The 20,523-nt window shown below is 40.6% G+C and overlaps 1 protein-coding gene across 1 annotated transcript in view; it reads left to right on the top strand.

Annotated features, from left to right (window-relative positions):
• Slc9b2 (solute carrier family 9 member B2) overlaps positions 1-20,217 on the top strand; it is a 31,395-nt gene extending 11,178 nt beyond the window's left edge. The window contains exons 4-13 of the mRNA XM_055628325.1: positions 1,878-2,048; positions 3,832-3,974; positions 4,558-4,685; positions 6,442-6,617; positions 8,430-8,536; positions 9,201-9,350; positions 12,963-13,071; positions 15,634-15,770; positions 18,258-18,478; positions 20,071-20,217. Of these exons, the coding sequence (XP_055484300.1) occupies positions 1,878-2,048; positions 3,832-3,974; positions 4,558-4,685; positions 6,442-6,617; positions 8,430-8,536; positions 9,201-9,350; positions 12,963-13,071; positions 15,634-15,770; positions 18,258-18,478; positions 20,071-20,101 (1,373 nt within the window). The 3' untranslated portion in view covers positions 20,102-20,217. The remainder of the gene's footprint in view (positions 1-1,877; positions 2,049-3,831; positions 3,975-4,557; positions 4,686-6,441; positions 6,618-8,429; positions 8,537-9,200; positions 9,351-12,962; positions 13,072-15,633; positions 15,771-18,257; positions 18,479-20,070) is intronic.
• Positions 20,218-20,523: the final 306 nt, after the last annotated feature.

The raw sequence follows: 20,523 nt of genomic DNA on the forward strand, positions 1-20,523 counted from the left end.
GAGAAAGCTAGAGTGCACATACCGTCAGCGTTTGCACTTGGATGGGAAGAAGGCTTTGCCATCCCTCTGAACCTCACATGGGGGAGGCTTTGCCACACCATTGACCTGAGGCGTGGGTTTGGTATGGCCGTGTCCACATTAATAACACTCACTCTGAATTCCGCTTGCTTCTTACAGCAGGGTCTTGCTTTGCCCCAGAGTCAATGCTTGACCTAGTCTAGCTAGCCAGCTTGCTCTGGGATCCCATCTATGTCCCTAAGCTGTGGGATTCCAGGTGACTGTCATGTTGACATCAACGCTTAGCTGATAGGGATCTGAACTCTCATGCTCACACTTGCATGGCAAATACTTTACTCACTGAGCTATCTCTACAGCCTGAGGGCTCATTTTTAAATATAGAATTGTTCAGAACATTCCTGGAAAATGAGGGCTCCTGGTAGATAAATGTACTCACTGTTTTCCTATGGTTGTACTTCTGAGGTCAATGGCTTTGTTCTGTATTCACGCCTGCATCATTTAATACATATAAATCCTTCTTAAGAAGCTATTATTAAAGCTGAGCAGAGATGGTGCATGCCTTTTGAACCCAGCACTCAGGGAGGCAGAGGAAGGCAGATCTCTGTGAGTTCGATGCCAGCCTGGTCTACAAAGCAGTCCAGACTAACCAAGGCTACACAGAGAAACCCTGTCTCAAAAAAGAAACAAACAAAAAAGAAGCAATTATTATACGAAAGTTATGTTTTTCCAAAATCATAAATAACAAATAAGGTACTAGCTGACCTAAACTGATTTAGGGATAGTTTATAAATACACAGAAAAATTATGCTTACAATTGTATTTCAGGTATGGAGAATGAAAGAGGAGCCAGAGACTTTTTCACAGTAATCTTAGCATGGAAAAAGGAAAACTCAACTCTGTCTAATTGTGGAATTAGTAAAAAGTGCAGTTCATGCTTTAATAAAATCAAACTTAACAGCTGGAAAGATGCGCCTTCCATTCTGCCTGTAACATTTTGTGGAAATCTTAGCCTGCATGGTCTATTGGAAAATAATCAAAGTGCCTTAGACATTTCATTGTATTAGTAGCTTACATCTCTGGGGACTTTTTTTTTTTTTTGAGGTTTTAGAAAAAAAAAAAGGCATTAGGTTTGTTACTTTCTCATTCTGTGATAATATAGTGAATTACCTTTCTCATTCTGTAATAATATAGTGATCATGTTTTTTTTATCTTCTTTAAGTGTGATAATTCATAGCAAACATTGACTATAAAAATGATCGTTAATGTTTAATTCAAGGCAGAATTAAATACAGGAGTATAACTGGAGATCAGATATTCTCAGATGTCTATAAGAGGGCAAAAGGCAGCGATTGTTCTCTGTAATATTAACTGTTTCTGTGCTGCAAGATGGTGGTTCCTTCTGCCATTGTAAAGGGAAATGGGGCTGAGGACAGGTAGCAGGTGTATTTAAAGGTGCTGTTAGTCCCCAGTCCTCCCCTCTCCCCAAGACAAAGTTTCTCTGTGTAACAGCCCTGACTGTCCTGGAATTCACTCTGTAGACCAGAACTTACAGATCTGCCTGCCTCTGCCTCCAGTGTGCTGGGATTAAAGGCATATGCCATCATGCCCAGCCCAGTTCCCTGGTTCTTGAACTGGTTGGTAATGACCTATTTGTTCATATTACTCATGTCTGTTATAATTTATGGTTATAGATATTTGCATATGGATTCAATGTTTATTTAAAAACAGTTTCAGAATCCAACACAGCTTCCATTATAAAAAATAGTTTTTCTGGTGTTTTGGGTTTTATTTGTGTGTGTGTGTGTGTGTGTGTGTGTGTGTGTGTGTGTGTGTTAACTCTTTTGTTGTCATTTTTTTAGGCACCATGGTTGTTCTTTTGTGGGCTGTGGTTTGGTCAGTTACCGGCTCCGAATGTCTTCCTGGAGGAAATCTGTTTGGAATTATAATCTTGTTCTATTGTGCCGTCACTGGAGGTAAACTTTTTGGACTCATTAAGTTTCCAACATTGCCTCCCCTGCCTCCTCTTCTTGGTAAGTGCTGAATGTTTCTTGATTTCCTCAAAGCAAATGATAGTTTTTAAAATCACTCTGGACAACTTTAGGAAATAAAGGAATAAAATAGCTCAGTATTTGCTGACCTGGAGACAAAAAGGAAGATATTAATTTAAAAAAAAATTACCAAAAAAAAATAAGAAACAAAATAAAGCCGGGCACAGTGGCACATACCTGTAATCTCAGCACTCTGGGAGGCAGAGGCAGGCAAATCTCTATGAGTTCGAGGCCAGCCTGGTCTACAAAGTGAGTTCAGGACAGCCATGGCTACACAGAGAAACCCTGTCTCAAAAAAAACAAACCTGAAAAATTATTATTATGTGTGTGTGTGTGTGTGTGTGTGTGTGTGTGTGTGTGTGTGTGTACTCTGTGTGTGTGCTGTGTGCAATGTATGTTTTGGCATTTGTGTCCGAATATGTCAGAGGACAGCTTTATGGAGTCAGTTCTCTTCTTCCATCTTTATTGGGTTCTGGCGATCAAACTTAGGTGGCCAGGCTTGCGAGGCAGGACATTTTCAGCTAAGCCCTCTCTCTCTGGTTCCAGTTATTAAATGAGTTTTTTTGAACCACTCATTAGATGTGGTGCAGAAATCAGGAAATGCTACAAGGTGGGACTTGTTTGTTTTCCAGACAGGGTTTCTCTGTGTAGCTCTGGCTGTCCTGGAACTCACTCTGTAGACCAGGCTGACGTCAAACTCAAACTCACAGAGGACCACCTGCCTCTGCAGGTGTGTGCCGCCACCACATGGCTTCTTTTTATTCAGCATCCTAGCTCTAGTAAATGTGTTTATCAGTGTGACGTGTGGTGCATGTGCGGACACAGTATGAAGAGGGTAACACAGGACAGGCACGGAGAATAGAGACCTCAGGGTCTTTGAAAGAGGGATCCTTCTTTTACTTGTGGCCTAAACATGGGCAGCGTTCCCTTACAAGGACCAGGGTTCAGTTAGACGAGTTATCCACAGCTCCTAGGATGTGAAAGTTCCATACCTTCAAGGTAACCACTTTCTCTCCCAGAAAATTACACTTGCTTGGCCCTTTACCCCCTCCGCTGTCCTGGACCCCTTGTTCACCTGTCTTTTCTCAGTTTCATCAGTTAGGGTTGTTAGTCTCGTTCCTCTGAAGGTTCAAAGCTTGTTGTTGTGTTATCGTTCCTAGCATTTGTCCACTGTATAACAGAGTCTGTGGTCTCCTGTCTACTACTGAGTCTATGTTCTTCATCTGATATAAAATAATGAAGGCAGCCAGCAAACTGTGAACAGTAAATAAGAGAAGAGATACCATCGGACATGGCAGGGCAGTGTCCATTTGCCATGATTGTCTTCCAAACCTTTACAGTGTGTGTCTGTGTGTTTTCCTAAGCTGTCTTCTGTGAAGCTAAAACAGAATCCATATAAGTGGTTATTGTTGTTGATGGCTCAGGGAGTCTGACATTGCAAATAACTCCAGGAACTGTTTGTCCTCAGGCATGACTGAAGCATCTTATTTAGGATTTGATCATTATTCCTTCTAAATGCTATACTTTTTGTGTCCCTTCTATATTCCATTATCTGGACAATATTAACTATTCTAATCACTTTATGCATAAAGTATCTCTTTGATCCTTTTATTTATTATGTGTTTTAATGATGTATTTAACTTTGTTTCACCCAAAGACTAAGCATAAGGAAAACTACATTGTAATCTCTGTCACAAGTAAAATGCTTTAAAAAAACAAATCTCCCTATTTGAAAACGTAACTAGTCCTACTTGATCTACTCCAGGCATGCTACTTGCTGGGTTTCTCTTGAGAAACATCCCCATCATCAGTGAGAATGTCCAAATCCAGCACAAATGGTCCTCTTCTTTGAGGAGCATAGCCCTTTCTGTCATTTTGGTTCGTGCTGGCCTCGGTCTGGATTCAAAGGTAAGGAGTATGAATCTCTAATTGTTGAATAGTAAGCATGTTCTTCTGATATTACAAGTACTTAGAATCATTAAGCTTCAGGAATGAACGTGGACAACGTGCGTGGCACTCTCAGAAAGAGGGAGGCGTTTATTCCATGCAGGGCTTTTGTACTCTATGGGGCCTCGCAGGAGTCAGATGTTCCCAAACTATGTTTTGAAGGAACAGGTATCACTGTGGAGGGGAGGCCCATCTGGCTTCATTCTGGGGCCATAGGCCACAAGTGAAGTGCATGGTCAGTTAGTATGTGGGCTGGAAACACAGGCTCTGAAGTCACCTGCATGGCCATAAACTTGGCCTCAATACTCACCAATTTCATGAACTGAGGCCACTGACTTTAACATCTAAAAAGAGGAACAGTAGTTACCTATTGCGGGATTCTTGTGAGGACTGGGTACCCTGTCTCTCAAACATGTAGAACGAAGAATAAAACTAATTAACTGAAAAACCCATTAGGACAGAGCATGGTCTGACGAAGTGCTGGAGGTTGTATCGTCCACAAATTTTCATAGAACATACTAGTGTGTCCACCCTTATTTTTCAGGCCCTGAGGAAGCTGAAGGGGGTGTGTGTCCGACTGGCCATGGGTCCCTGCATTGTGGAGGCGTGTGCTTCTGCCCTTCTTTCACACTTCCTGATGGGTTTGCCATGGCAGTGGGGGTTCATACTGGGGTAATGACTTTTTTTTTTTCTTTTCATATAAAAATACCAAGGGGCATTTGGGACTTACTGATTCCATTTAAAAGAGTGTAAAATAACATTTTCTTAAAAGCACCATGAAATATACGGTAGGGACTTCAGCATCATCTCATGGCTGTGAGATATAGGTTGTATCTCTGTCCCCAACTTTTGTAGTGATTGCGGTAAACTAAACTGTAATATTTATCCTTTCAAATTATCTTATATTTATACCAGTAAAGACACAGGAGGCATAAACTGAGGTAAACATTTGCTAGTTCTGCAAGGTAATTTTATTTTCTTAACTATATACAAAGTATATATTTACAAGCTTGATTCTACAACTAAACTGCTAGCTGCTTAGAAATCTCTTTTTATGTGTGTCATTCTACCTAGCTAGTCTACATTTCTCTTGAGCTCCTCCAAACCCAAGAGGGCTCCTTACTCTCTTTCCTAGAATCCTGTTGACCTGTGTCCTGACAGCTGCTTCTCTGTTTGCCTGCAAGCCCAGAGGGGGAAAAAATCCCTATCTCTTACATGGAGCTCCTTCCAGGGGGGCACTTCCAAGCCAAAAGAGAGAGCTTTCCAAGGTCCAATTGCTATAAAAGAAGTCTCTTGCTCCTCCCCCTACACCCTTAGCAGGCTGAACCATGCCACCATCATGGTGGAGGTCCAAGCCGAGTCAGTAGGGGCCAAACCATTTCACCTAATTTATGGTGGTGTAGCTCAAGGCCAACCAGATGACTGCCTTAAAACAGGCAGAAACTTTCCATTCTTCAGCTCTCTTGTCGATGGAGGATTACATAGGCACACCTACACTGCCTCTCTCTAGGACACATCTAAATGCATCTGACATTCATTTAAGCTTTTACATTTTTCTAAAAGGTTTCCTATGTAAAATAATAAAATATCCTGCCACACTAAACTTCAGAAGAAGTTGTGCTTTGTTTTGCTTTTTGCTTTTGGTCTTCTCTATGCCTGATTCCAAGCCTGGGAGTTAGATGCTGGATCCAACCCCAGAGGCACCTTCTGCCAACAGACATTGCGATTTGGTGGTTCTCCTACACATTCCTTCTAGTGTCATGTTTTCACGTCCAGTGGGTAAGAGCGATAAGAGGTACAAGCACACATTAAAAGTTCACAGCAAGAATGTAGTGTTTACATATGGGCAAGAAGAAATTTTTACCTGTCTGCCAAAATTTAGTAGGGCTACTGAATAAATTCCACCTCCAACTCTGTGATTTCCAGTTACCTCGTCTCTCTTCTGTCTCGGTTTCCTTACTTGTGTGTATTTCATGCTGTTTGGGCAGTGGTGAATGAGTTCATGTGTGTGCAGTCCTCGAAGTGGGTCATTGGAGCTTTGTGGGTATGTAAGACGCCTCCCAGTGTCACCCCTATTGCTCTCACTGTCCCACCACCCCCATGCTCATAGCCTGCTCCTTCAAGTCTGTTGTCTTATTTGACATCTCAAGTACTAGCTGAAGCTCTGTTGCAGTAGAGAATGCTCGAGGTAGTTTTTCACACCTTAAAACGTAACTGGATATATATATGTGTGTGTGTGTGTGTGTGTGTGTGTGTGTGTATGCTGTGTTCTATAGAACTTCCTGCTTCTGTGTTCCTGGCTGTTTAAGAGACTACAGTCGTCCAATGTCTAACCTAACCTGATGTAAAAGTATAGAAAAAAAGGAGGTGTTGTTACGGATTTTGAGGTGGGGATAATGAACAGCTTGCTTAGTCCACAGTGTCTTAGTTTTGTCCTAGGTGCTGTGTCTCCGGCTGTTGTGGTGCCTTCAATGCTCCTTTTGCAGGGAGGAGGCTATGGGGTTGAAAAAGGTATCCCAACTTTACTCATGGCTGCTGGCAGCTTCGACGACATCTTGGCCATCACCGGCTTCAATACGTGCTTGGGTGTGGCATTTTCCACAGGTAATGTCACCTGTCCAGAGCATGCTGTTCTCTTAAAGTGTTTAAATCGTGGTGTGATTGCTGAAGGCAATGCCTGTAAGGGAAATGCTAGATCCCTCCCCAGAACCGTCAGAAAACAGAAGCTGTCTTGTCCCTCTCTTTGGCCTTATAGATGGAGTACGGGACAGGAGGATAGAGAGTAGGGAGGTTTACAGAAGAATAGTTTCTTCTTGAAGAGGTCTAGGAAAGTTTAAGTGTAGAAACCCCACAAAGGGTGAGTAGATTGTGTCGATAGGCACACAGGGTGAAAGGAATGCTGTGATTCTAAAACAGGAGCATTTTCAGTTCTCTTGTCTTTAGCTTTTTCTTGGGTCCTTGTAAATTAGTCTTCTGTAAGCCCAGGTTTCACAATGTTACTTTCTTGTTCTGTAACTTACGAATGTTCCCATTCCCTACGAAGACCTAATAGATAATTAATCTTTAGATGAACTCTACTCTACAACTCTAGGCAACTTATATTCCTAAGGCTTCCGTTGTACAAACCTTTAAAGTCACAGTTCTCAGCCTTAGCTATATATTAGCATTACCCAGGGAGCTTTAATTTTTTTTTTTTTTTATTGTAGGCATTACCTTAGACCAATTAAATCAGCAGCCTTGGGAATGGAAGCCAGTGTAGCCATGACTAGGAACCATGGCTTCAAAGCAACAGATTTGTCTTTGGATCACAGAGGAGGCAAGAACAAGAGGCACATGGGAATTCTTATAAGAGTCTGCTCTCGGCTTTCCCTAGCTTGAGCATCTCCTGGCTGACTCTGTTGTGTCACCTCCCAAGTACTGAGGTTAAAGGTGTGCACCACCACGCCTTCATTTAGTACATTCTTTTTTGAAATGTCTCGAGCATGATGCATCATGGATGGGCTTTTGTTTTGTTTTTAGTTGCTAGATAAGGGAATGGAACCTAGGACCTTGCTCTCGTCAGGCTGGTAACCCACTCACCTGAAACCCCAGCACACTCAGCAGGATGCTTTCCACAAGCTCACCGTTCTCCATCTAGAAAGCTGTCTTTGCCAAGTAAAATTATGGGAGGGAATTTTGTTTTAAATAAGAGAAATGCTTATTGTAGAAACAAGAAACCACAGTGACTCGTTGGTACGTTTTGTCCAAAGACAGTTGAAAAATATCTTTATGAGCTGGAGAGATGACTCAGGGGTTAAGAGCATTTGCAGTTCTTGCAGAGGACCCTCGATCAATTCCCAGCTGCATGGTGGCTCACAACCATCTGTAACTCCAGTCTCAGGGGATTTGATAACCTCTTCTGGCAGGCACACATAGGTACGCAGACAAAACACCCATACATATAAAATAAACATGAAAAGAAAAGAAAAACAGCTTTGTCTTTTAACACAATTTTGTGTACAATGTCTTGTTTTGTTTTGTTTTCTTTTTCAAGACTGGGTTTCTCTGGGCAGCCTTGGCTGTCCTGGAATCACTTTGTAGACCAGGCTGGCCTCGAACTCACAGCCTTCTGCCTGCCTCGGCCTCCCCACATGCTGGGATTAAAGGCATGGGTTGCCACACCTGGCTTATGTAGGAAAGATATTCAGAATTAAATTTCCTGAGCGCAGCCATGCAAAGAAAACATAATAATTTAACATAAATAAACATAAATAAAACATAATAAAAAATAATAATTTTTTAATGTAGAGCACAGGAAGTGCTGGAAGAATCCCCTTCCATGCGGCTATTTGCTTTAGCTTGATGTTAGACTAGAGCTTGTGTAGTTATGGGTTTAAGCGTCCTCACGGAAGTTTTTTCTTTCCATGTGTTTTTCAGGGTCTACAGTTTTTAACATCTTCAGAGGCATTTTGGAGGTGGTAATTGGTGTGGCCGCTGGATCTTTTCTTGGGTTTTTTATTCAGTACTTTCCAAGCAGTGACCAGGTAAAAAAAAAAAAAGCCACTGAGAAAATCAAGCTATAAAATTGTCAGTGGAAGAACCTTCTAGAACTCTATAACACCTTCCCCAGAGCTGGATGTGCAAGACACAGTTGAGGAGATGGTTTTTAAATTGCTGATTGCAGGACATAGTTGAGGAAAGGGTCCCCAATTTTAAATTGCTGATTGATCTGTTGGTGCTATGCCTGAGTTCGAGGAGAGCTGCCTACATGGGGTCGTAACACTGATCTGCAAAACAATATCAGTTACAAAATAATAGGATACACAGGGGAGTTGTGTAGTATTCAACTAAATCAAAATTTGTAATGGCTTTTTGCACCCAGTTTAGTATCAAAATACTTTAATAAGACTTCCAGCATCTTACTACGACATGGTAAAACATCTCTCGTCAAAGTTTTTTCTTAGTGAAATGCAGCTTGTTTCCCTTCACTCTTCTAACATTAAAAAATCAGGTAGAAGCGTTATCTTTAGAAAACATATTATTTTGAAATTTCAGAAGATTGATAATGGCAGTGGAAACCTAACCAACGCAAGTGTTGTGTGTAGAACATTGTTTTTTTCATCTGAATCCTAGGTATAGGACGATTGATTGTTAAAAATCAGTTATTCGAAATAATTGAGCTAATCAACTTTTTTTTTTTTCTTCCAGGGCAACCTTGTGTGGAAGCGATCCTTCCTGGTTCTGGGTTTTGCTGTGTTCGCTGTGTTCAGCAGTGTCTACTTTGGCTTTCCAGGGTCAGGAGGACTGTGCACACTGGTCATGGCTTTCCTTGCAGGCATGAGGTGGAGTGACAAGAAGGTGAACCTCATTGTCATTTCTTTTTTTTTTTTTTTCTTTTGGTTTTTAGAGACAGGGTTTCTTGGTGTAACAGAGCCCTGGACCCACTTTGTAGACCAGGCTGGCCTTGAAATCACAGAGATCTACCTGCTTCTGCCTCCCACGTGCTGGGATTAAAATAGTGCACCGCTATCTTTAGGTTGAAGATCTGATATCTTACCAATTGAGATATTCAGACTTATTTTTTTTATTGTAATTTCATGTACTCATGACTCTTTTTTGATAAAATTCTTTTCAGCTCTTTATTAATGTTATATCAGCAAAATCTTTCATCACAAGAGCTATTTTCTACACATACAGAAACATATACCCAGTGTCTATATGCAGGTGCTTTTTGCCCATATATACCAATCAATCTATGACTTAATGTCTTTGCTTAAAATACATTGTGGTCATATGATCATGATCTCTTCCTATTCCCTTATAGATGCAGAGCATCACACTAGATGGCTGGGCCACATTCGTTTTTTGAGACAAGGTTTTTCTGCATAGCTCTGGTGGTCTTAGAACTTGCTCTGTAGGCCAGGCTAGCCTCAAAATCAGAGATCCTCCTGCCTCTGCCTCCCAAGTGCTGGGAGTAAAGGTGTGCACCAGCACTGCCCATTGGGATCAGTTTCTTACCAATACATGCTAATTTGTTGTGCTTCTGTGATACAATAGTCATTGTTTTAGTAAATCCTTACATGTACCATATTTCTTAGACTCTAACACATTATCAGTTCTAAAAGCCATTCTTATTTGCATACTACTAAGAAAAATATTGACAAATTATGATATAAAATCTTAGCTGGAAAAATGTTTTTTAAAAATATCTTTACAGCAACAAAATACTATGTTTTCTAAGGTTCTTCATAGGATAAATCTCTAAAAGTAGGATTGCCTTAGGGAAGAGTATGATTGTGTATAAATTTGGTCATGTAAACTTGCTTGCACATTTATTTGGTAGTATCAACTTGCTCTTTTAGTAGGCTGAGCCAGTTTCTGCAGTGAGAATTTTTGGTTTCTTTAAAAACACAGATATGTTGTGGGAACATGTCTTTGTTCTAATCACAGGTATGGGATATGGGGCTTCTCCACAGTGTCCACAGCAGCTGATTATGATTTGCCTTGTGCTCTGTCAGGGGCGTTATTTTGACATCTGCAGATAGTTTCTGAAAGTGCATTGTAAGACCTGGGGTCTCACAGCTCAGGAGTTCAAGATCGCGCCCTTCCCAGAAACTCCCACAGACCACGGACTCGTTGCAAAAGCAAGAGGTTTATTAACCATTGCGCAATGGGGTCACCCCTGCCGGTCAGCAAAGAGTGGCACCGGGAGACAAAGGCTTTAGGTTTTTAAAAGAAAAATTGCGGGAGATTTGAAGTTGCAGTTTTGGCAATTTAGGATTGGATGAGGAAGTTATAAAGTAAGATAATTGGTTAGTCTTAGGTGCTCAAGCTTGGCCAGTCCTGCCAAGTGTGGATGCAGCTGCAATTGAATGTGGAGGTGGTTAGCTCATCTTTGAAGATAGGGGCTGCAGACTTTTGGCTGGAGGTCAAAAGCTACTCAGAAGGGTTGGTTTCTAAGAAACATTATCTCGAAGATAAGGGTCTGGTCCTTCTTTTTGCTGAGTGAAGGTCATTGCTTGCTCACTTTTTTTATATCTGTCCTCACAGATAGGGTCACATTTCTCCATTCTCTGGAAAGGTACTAAGAGGCTTTAGCTTAACCTGAACCTAAAACTCAAAACTATAGGCTTTAGAAGACATACAGGTTACAAAGTTAGTCTAACCCTTTCAGCATGACATTTGGAACTGTGGGGACTCTAGAGAGGGTATGTAAATGCCAGAGCCTTGAGAGGGGCTTCGGCAGCTGCGGCCTCTCCTGCTGCTGCTGCTGCTGCTGCTGCTGGTTGCTGTTGCTGCAGTTTGCCAAGTGGTCATGCACAAAGAGATGAGAAACAGAAATTGAATACCCTGATGGTGAAGATCAAAGTTGCCCCAAAGAGCTTGACACCTCATATCAGCAGGAACTAGTCTAATAAAAATGATGCCACCCTTCCCCTCTATCCTTCTTTCTTCCCTACCTAGTGTTGGGGGATGAAAGGGTAGAACAAGGGTGGAAGAGAGTAAGAAAGTCACTAAGTAGGGAATGCCGGCTACAAGTTCATTCCTAGCGATATTTTGTGAGAGGATCGATTTATGATGTCCTGGGGTATTTTACTAACGTGTAGATGAAATGTGTGTCCTGTTCTGCTCTAATTTATTTCTACACATGTGAATCCAGTCATCTAGGCATTTGGTGACAGCCTTTTTATACTTTGCTTTATACTTTATTTTTTTAATATTTTATTTAATATTTTTTTAATATTTCATTTGTTTTGTGTGCATGCATGTTCTATGTGAGGGTATTAGATTACCTCAAACTGGAGTTGCAGACAGTTGTGAACTGCCATATGGGGTGCTGGGAATTGAGGTTATACCATCTGTCTTCCTCTGTCGCTCTCCACCTTTCTCTTGAGTAGGACCTCTCACTGAATCTGGAACTCAGTGCTTTAGACAGACTGTCTGGCCGGACAGCTCTGGGAATCTGCCTGTCTCCACCCCTGATGCTGAGCTGTGCATACTGAGCCTGGCTTTTGCCTAGACACTGGAAGCTGAGTGCAGCTCTTCATGCCTGCACAGCCAGCACTCTACCCACTGAGCCGTCGCCTCATCCCTAATGTAAACATTTCAAGCTTTGACACATCATCAAACTTTGGTCTGGACCTGTATCTCATCCTTGTCCCGTAGTGTGATATAGAGTCTGTGAGCTTAGATTTCTCCAGCTAATCTCAACTCTACAAGTTACTAAAGTGTATAATCTTAAGTAATCAGTTTTTTCCTTAAATATGTAGGTCCCAGCTTGGTGGCAAGTGTCCTTACTCTCTGACCCTTCCTTCCAGCTCTGGCTTTTTTCTCTGAAAATAAAAAGTAGGGCATAGAGAGATGGCTCACGCGGAAAGAGCACTTCTATCTCTTAATTCCCACTACCCACAAAGTGCCTCACAAGTGTTTGTAACTCACTTGTAGGGGATCGGATACCTTCTTCTGGTCTCCACAAGTGCACATAGTATATGCAGGGAAAACACCCACACACGTAAATTAAATCTAAAATTTAACAAAAATAAAAATAATCTCACAGAGAAAAGCCATTATTTCTTCCTCTTTCAGTGATGCTGAATTATATTTGCATACTCTCCTTCACTCTGTAGTCACAGTGAAGCTAAAATTAAGCAAGCTAAAATTACTAGTCTTGGATTTTTTTTTTTTCCCTTTTGGACACAGGGTATCATATTGCATTCTGGTCTCAGTTTTACTGTGTAGCCAAAGCTGGTCTTGAACTCCCAATTTTCCTATCTCACAGAGCTTGGTGCTCAACTATTTGGGTAGATTTGTGACATTTGGCTAGGTTAGCTGTCTGGCCACAGGGTTCCAGAGATCCATCTGCCTCTGATTTCTTATTTATAGATTTCAAATTCTTATTCCAAATCAAACAAACCATTTTTTTGGCAGTAATAGCTCCACATAATGAAGTTTTCTTTACTTCTCTTTTAGTCAGAGGTGGAAAAGATAATTGCAGTTACCTGGGACATTTTCCAGCCCCTTCTTTTTGGCCTGATTGGAGCAGAGGTCTCTATTGCGTCTCTCAGACCAGACACTGTTGGTAAGAATTTCACAGAGATTCTTGGGCTAAAACTATACCTTCAAATCCTGATCTGGAATACCTTCAGTGGGAATGTGTTTCCCATTGTCTCAATTACATAAAGGATTAACTATGATCTCAGTCTTCAGAGAGGTTGGCTACAGAGTAATGCTTGTTAATCTAAGTGAAAAATCAGCCATTGCCTGCCCCTCAACATAAAGATGTTTATCTAGCTCTGTCCTAATAAGACCTAGAATTTTAAAGGTGCTAGTTAGTTCCGTAATGTTCTCGTAGGATGGAAATGTTTGGGATTTGTTTTTTGTTTTTTTTCAAGATTTATTTATTTATTATTTATACAATATTCTTCCTGCATGTGTGCCTGCCCGCCAGAAGAGGGCACCAGACCTCACTATAGATGGTTGTGAGCCACCATGCGGCTGCTGGGAATTGAACTTAGGACCTCTGGGAGAACAGTGTTCTTAACCTCGGAGCCATCTCTCCAGCCCCTGTCTTGATTGGCAGCACTGCACTTGCAGTTAGTTAATTTGTAAATATCGTTCCTCTCCTAACATTCCAGTATTCTTCCACTCATAGCAGGAATCCTATTCCTTGCCACCCCTGCTGAATTGCACATACTTCCCTTTGTTCTTACTCATCTCAAAAGGCATGTACGTGTAGATGTAGTGTCTGTGTGTCTGTGTGTGAACACAGGTGCACCCATGTACCAGTGCCTGTGTCTGGACATCTGAGTGTGTACACAGGTGCACACACCTACCAAGGCACGTGCGTGGAGGTTCTCACTTGCCGCTTTGCTGAAGTAGAGTCTTTCATGTTTCTGCCACTGTGCTTCACATCCCAGGCAAGCTGCCCTGCAAGCTTCTGAGTCAAAGCATCTCTGCCTCCCATCTGAGGAGTGCTGGGATTACAGATGAGTGCCACAGAATCCAGTTTTTCAAGCAAGTTCCAAGAGCTGAACTTGGGACATCAGCCCTATGGGGCTAACTCTTTAAAGCCATCTCTCTGGTCATTTCTTCTATCATTGGAAATGCCACCCATGGTTTTCTTCTCTTTAGAATTTGACAAGTTTCTAATGCCACATTTCTTAAACAGAGATCCTTTCTTTCGGATACATGCCAAACATAGGTGACGTTTGATGACATTGTGTCAAGTGAAATAAGATGGTCACAAAATGCAAGTGCTCATCACTCCACTTCCAGGAGCACTATGGAACTAGTAAGGCACAAACTAGCACTACGGGCCAGGGGTAGAGGGAAATAGGAAATTGCTATTTAATGGGCGTACAATTTAAATTTTGCAAATGAAAATGTCTGTTCACACAATAGCATGAATATTCTTAATGCCACCGACCTACACATTTAAAAGCAGTGAAGATGGAGGGCCATGGAAGATGGCTCAGCAGCTACAGGTGATTGCTGCACAAGCCAGGAGACCCGAGTTTGAGCCCCAGAGTCTACATAGAGGCAGGAGGAGAGAACCAGCTGCACAAGGTTGTCCTTTCCGTGTCTGACCACTACACTCCCTGTGGCACACAGAGACAAAGGCAGATTTTTAAGTTGGTGAACGTTGCACGTTAATATTATTAGAATTAAAATATACTGAAACTATAGATAGATGATAGATGGCTTTTCCATTTCACTTACCCGGTCAACTGCCACACTGCCTCCATTTCCCACCTTTGACCGTCTCAACAGCAGGGACAGCCTTGCGGTTCGTATCTGCTCCAGTCTCTTTCTTGGAACCCATCCATCCAGCTTCTACTCCACCACACAGCCGATGGTGCTTGTCAAGATTACCTAGCTAAATCCAGTCTTTGAACTACACTCTCATCCACGTTGGTTGTTACTGTCACTTTAAAACATTCTTCCACTGATGTCTACTGTTTTCAACACCCACAAGAAGGTGTAGGTGTATTTTTTATATTACTTTATTTTGATTCTTATGTCTACCTCCGATCTCTACCCTAATCCCTTCCAACACCCCAACACCTGGTCGGAGAAACAGAAGGTCAGTGGGAAAAGAGGTCGTTGAGACCTTTTTAGACTACTTCCTGCTGATTAGGGGCATTGAGTTCCTTGGGACAAGTCCAATTTTTGTCTCATCAGGATACCTCCAACTTCTTGTCTTTTTTCTCTCAACCACTTGACAAACCAGCAGCTCAACATCTAATTAAATTTCCTTTGTAAGTATTCAAATATGTGTGATTAAATTCTGGTTTTAAGCTGGGCATGGTGGTGCACATCTTTAATCCAAGCATTCAGGGAGGCAGAAGCAGGTGGATTTCTTGAGTTATGAGGCGAAGCTGGCCTACAGAGTGAGTCCAGGACAGACAAGGCTACATAGAGAAACCCTGTCTCGAAAAACCAAAATAAATAAATAAATAAATATTCTGCTTTTATAAAGGAAAGCTCTTAAACAATGGTATGATTGATCTTGTTCATTTATTTAACAATCCTATGTAACCATCTTGTATTTAATATTTTAACATTATTTCTATTGCTAGTATTTTGAAATGTAATTTCTCCTATCATCCCATTATTTCTAAAACCTGAATATTTCTTTCAGGTATTTGTGTTGCAACTCTTGGCATTGCAGTGTTGATACGAATTCTGACTACTTTCCTGATGGTGTGTTTTGCTGGTTTTAACATAAAGGAGAAAATATTTATTTCTTTTGCCTGGCTTCCAAAGGCCACAGTCCAGGTAGGTAATGATCACTAGAGAGGCATATCATTTTAACTGTTACCTCTGTGTGACACCATAAAATATGGAGTAAGAAGACTTACCTAAATTAGGAGGAATTAAACAGTTGATAAATGACAGAAATAAGTGAGTGAATACATGGTTGAATAGTTGGGTTTATGAAGATTTTACACTAATCTACTCTAAAAGTTTCATTTGTAATGGCTCATTTAAATTTCTTTGGGTCACCAGAGTAAAGGTAAAAAAATTTCCAAAAATTTCTCACATGACTAGAAAGCAGTGGTGACCAAGGGGAGTTGAACTTTTATCCTTCAAAACATTAAGTCACCTGAAAAGAACCATCTTAACTCTTCTTATCCCCATTACCCAAGAAAAAAGAAGGGAGGAAATGAGGAAGGCAGGAGGCAGGCAAGCAGGAAGTATCGAGTGAGCATGGCTCATCTTAATGTTTGGAAATCCTTCAATAGTAATATGATTGATGATAAATTATATTGTCCAGATCTTTATACATTATACATAATACATTATACATAATGAAAGAAAAAGTAATTGCAAAGAAATTCAGATTTTGTTTGTTTGTTTTGTTTTGTTTTGCTTTGTTTTTGAGACAGGGTTTCTCTTTGCAGCCCTGATTGTCCTAGAACTCTCCCTGTAGACCAGGCTGGACTTGAACTCAGAGGGAAATGCCACTAAGCCTAGCCTAAAAAGGAATTTAGAAATGCTTTGCAGGAGCTAGCATGGTGCAAAACTTCAAGATATTATATAAAAGGCTTATCGTTTGCTTATAACTTAATTTATATTCTTTCAACCATCTCTTAATCACTGTCATAACTAATATGATATAAATAGTTCTTATATTATTTAGAGAGTAATGATGAGGGAAACGTCTGCACATGACCACACAGATGCAAATTTCTGTGCTTTTTCTGAGCTGCAGTTAGTTGAATGTACAAATAAAGAATAGCTATAGAATGACTATTGTTTTTTTATGGAATTTTAGTTTCTCTTTTGTTGTTATATAGAAAACAAGGAGGCTAATATATGGGTGTGTATGTACAAAATATATATACATATGTGTGTGTGGTTCTTAGTGCCTTGGTCTGTGATCTCTTATAAAAAATATTTTTAAAGAAATATATTTCAAATCAATGAATGCATGCATGCCCTCAAACATACATACGCACATATACAAAACAGAACTGGGAGAGAAATAAATATTGCAATGCAGTAAGCGATGCTTTTGCCAAGAGTTCATAAAATGTTCCGTTACTTGTTGCACAGGATAACCCTAACCCATAATAACAAAGAGCCTAACAAGCAACAAAGGAACTGAATAGGTTACTTTTCTCTTTCTTTCCAGTAGTCTACATGGGCATTCCAGGGATGACAGAGTGATTGTCACTCTGAGCAAGTGCCTCTTATCCATAGTTCAAGTTGTGCTGCCACTGTCTTCCAGTGGGAGAGGGGAGAGGGATATGTGCCCAATCTATTCTGGATAACAGTCTAGGCCAGTATCTGATCTCCACTGATCACTCGGCAGCCAGGGCACAGATATGCAGTTAATCTAGTTGAAAAAGAATGAAAACATGAGATCTCTGTTTCATCAGCAATGTTTCATTTCATCAGCTGAAATCCAGGAATTCTGGCACAGAAGAAAGAAGGGGCACCCAGAAACCTATGGGCAACAAGAGTCTATCACTGTGTCACTGATATCCATTTTCTCTCTTATTAGCTTAGAAGCAAACATTGTTCTTTTTGGTATAAGGAGTTAACCAAACGGATTCATGTACCTTTCCCTGTGTGAACTAATATTACATTTGGCCTCTAAAAGAAAATGAGAACTTTCATAATACATTGCAATAGACACAAATTAAATAAAATACTTCACCAACTCCTGGGGCAAAGGATTCACCAGATCTCTAATAAATTTAACATCATTTTGAAGGCCTACCACTCCCATGGTTCAGACTGTTTTCAGAACTACTATATGCGCCAGAGAAAATAGGCTGATTTAAAATTTCACCCTCTTCTAATAAATACAACCTCCCCTTTAAGCTTTTTATTTCTTAAAGTGATACAAACAGAAACTAAACTTGACCTTAACCAAAAGACCAAGATGGGGTAAGTGTTTTCTTTATTAACAAAATTTTAAAGTTAAAATACAAAGCAAGCAGCAATTTCCATCTTTTGCAAGTGCAATTTATCTTCTACAATATTTTATTAATACTGTGAGCCTGTTTTTTTCCTAACATTTTGAAACGTACAGAGCTTATAGTACACGACTAATGTGTACCTGTGGCATAAAGAACTTACTCTCCATGGAAGGAGGGAGGCTTTGTAGATGAGCAAACCTACTAGAGTACACTTTGAAAGAAGGCCAATTTGATTTAGTTGAGCAACAGGAAAAGCCACTTGTTTTCTCAAATAATAAAATGTCAATTTTGAAACATGTGCTTGTTTCCCAACCTTGTGCTAAAACTTTCATAGGCCGCTATTGGGTCTGTAGCTCTGGATACAGCAAGATCACACGGAGAGAGGCAGCTAGAAGATTATGGAATGGATGTGCTGACAGTGGCATTTTTGGCCATCCTTATCACAGCACCAATTGGAAGCCTACTGATTGGTTTGCTTGGTCCCAGGCTTCTCCAGAAATTTGAACATCAAAACAAAGAGGAAGCTCAAGAAGAGAATTCTGTACAGGTTCAGAGGTAAGAAAAAGGTCAATTATAATGGCTAGAAAACTGTGTCCAGAATCTAATTGCATCAAGATGGAATTCAAAATACATAATGTTGAGGTTCAAAACGTATTAGAACCAAACACAATTCACAGTTCATAATCAAGGGAGAGGCCAAGGGCCTCTTCTGCTCCCTGGAGTTTGAGCTCAGTACTGTTAACTGTCAGTTTCATGATTAGCAACCTTGAATGGGTTTGGCTTCCTCTTCCTTTTTTACTTTTGCCACCAAAATGTAGTCTGTTGTCAGTTTCTGTCCTCACTCTTGCCTGTTCCCTTCCTGCCCACCTCGCTGCCTTTCTAAGAAGTGTTGAAACCGGTTGGTCTTACTGACATTTTAAAGTAGATGAAGAAACTTCATTGATACCTGCCAAAGACCAAAGGAAAACTACACACACACACACACACACACACACACACACACACGCACAAACACACACACACACACACTTCACTTGGTGGATGAAGCAAGTATTTTTATTTTTTCCCTACAGCTTATATTATCCTAGCAAAATCTTTTACACTTGACCCCACTACAAATTACCTTAAAGCCTTTTTTTATTATTATTACATTTATCTGGTGTGTATATAGGTCAGAGGACAGCTGACAGTTGGTTCTCCCCTTCCACCATGTAAGGCCTAGCAATGCAATTCAAGTTGGTATTTTTTTTATGACAAGTACTTACCTGCTGAGCTATTTTACTGGCCCTAATCTTTTAAAACAAGGGAGAAAACAACTTTCAATCTTCATAAACATATCCACATCATGCTGAAGGTGGAAAGGTGTTATAATGAAGAAAAAAAAAAAAAAGACAAGTTTTCATTGTCACTGAAAAAAAAAGGGGGGTAAAATTTGAATTAGCCCTTGTATTGGTCAGCTTTTTATAGTGCTCGCAAATTATGTGCAACAGCCCACTTATAAGGTAGACATTTTGAATTATAGTTTTAAAGGCTTCAGTCCATGGCTAGTTAGCGCCATTGCTTTTGAGCCTGGGGTAAGCCCGGCGTGGAATGTGTGGCAGGGGAGAGCTGCCAGATGAAGAAGAGTTAAATCTCGATTCCCAAATCCCTCCAAAGGCACGCCCCCAGGGATCTAACTCCTCCCACCAGGACCCACTTCCTGTAGTTTCTGAGGCTCCCAGGAGGTCTACAGGCTGAAGACCAGCCCTTTAGTTCTGTGGGCTTTGGGGGAACATTTCAACTCTAAGCCATTAAAGATAACAGATCTTTAATGGTGAATTTAAAGAGAGACAGGGCCAGCAAGGCAAGTCAGGAGGTAAAAGTGCTTGCTTCCTGAGCCTGACAACCTGAGCTGATGCTAGATCCAATATGGCAGAGGACAAGCACCATTCCACCAAATTGTCCTTTGACCTCCATATATCACGTTGTGGCATGGAAGCACCTGTGAGCATATGCACACACAATAAATACTAAGCAGATAAATGCGCTAAACACAATATAACATTCAGTAGTAAAGGCTGTTTTGTGTCAGGAAAAAGATAGAAAATGCACTTGTCCATTTAAGTAGTTGGTCTTTTTCCAATAATACTTGTTTTCATGTATTTTAGGAAGCCTGGAGGTTCTATTACAGAAGCCTGATGGACCATGTTCTCCATTCTACCTTCAACCAGAGTGACTGTATTTCCCTTTGTTTCAGATGAAAAATTTCCCATGAAATTTCATAAGCAAAAAAATAAATAAATAAAAAGTTTTATACTGCTAACAGTTCCTTGGGTGTCTTTTCCTGAGAGAGATTGGAAGATGAGCTACTTTAAAAAATGAAACATTCACAGTTTTGTTAAAATCTTGACACATTTCTTCTTAAAATATTTAAAAAATTCATATAAAAAGCAATGATTGTTTGTTTCTTTGAATTGGAACTCCTAATCAGGTATGGTGGCACATGCCTGTAATCCCAGCACTTGGGGAGGCAGAGGCAAGAGTATTGTTATGAGTTTGAAGCCAGCCTGTTCTACAAAGCAAGTCCAGGACATCCAAAGCTACACAGAGAAACCCTGTGT

Source organism: Psammomys obesus, unplaced genomic scaffold (genome assembly GCF_907164565.1).
Source record: "Psammomys obesus unplaced genomic scaffold, mPsaObe1.curated_primary_1811, whole genome shotgun sequence".
Classification (NCBI taxonomy): Eukaryota; Metazoa; Chordata; class Mammalia; order Rodentia; family Muridae; genus Psammomys; species Psammomys obesus.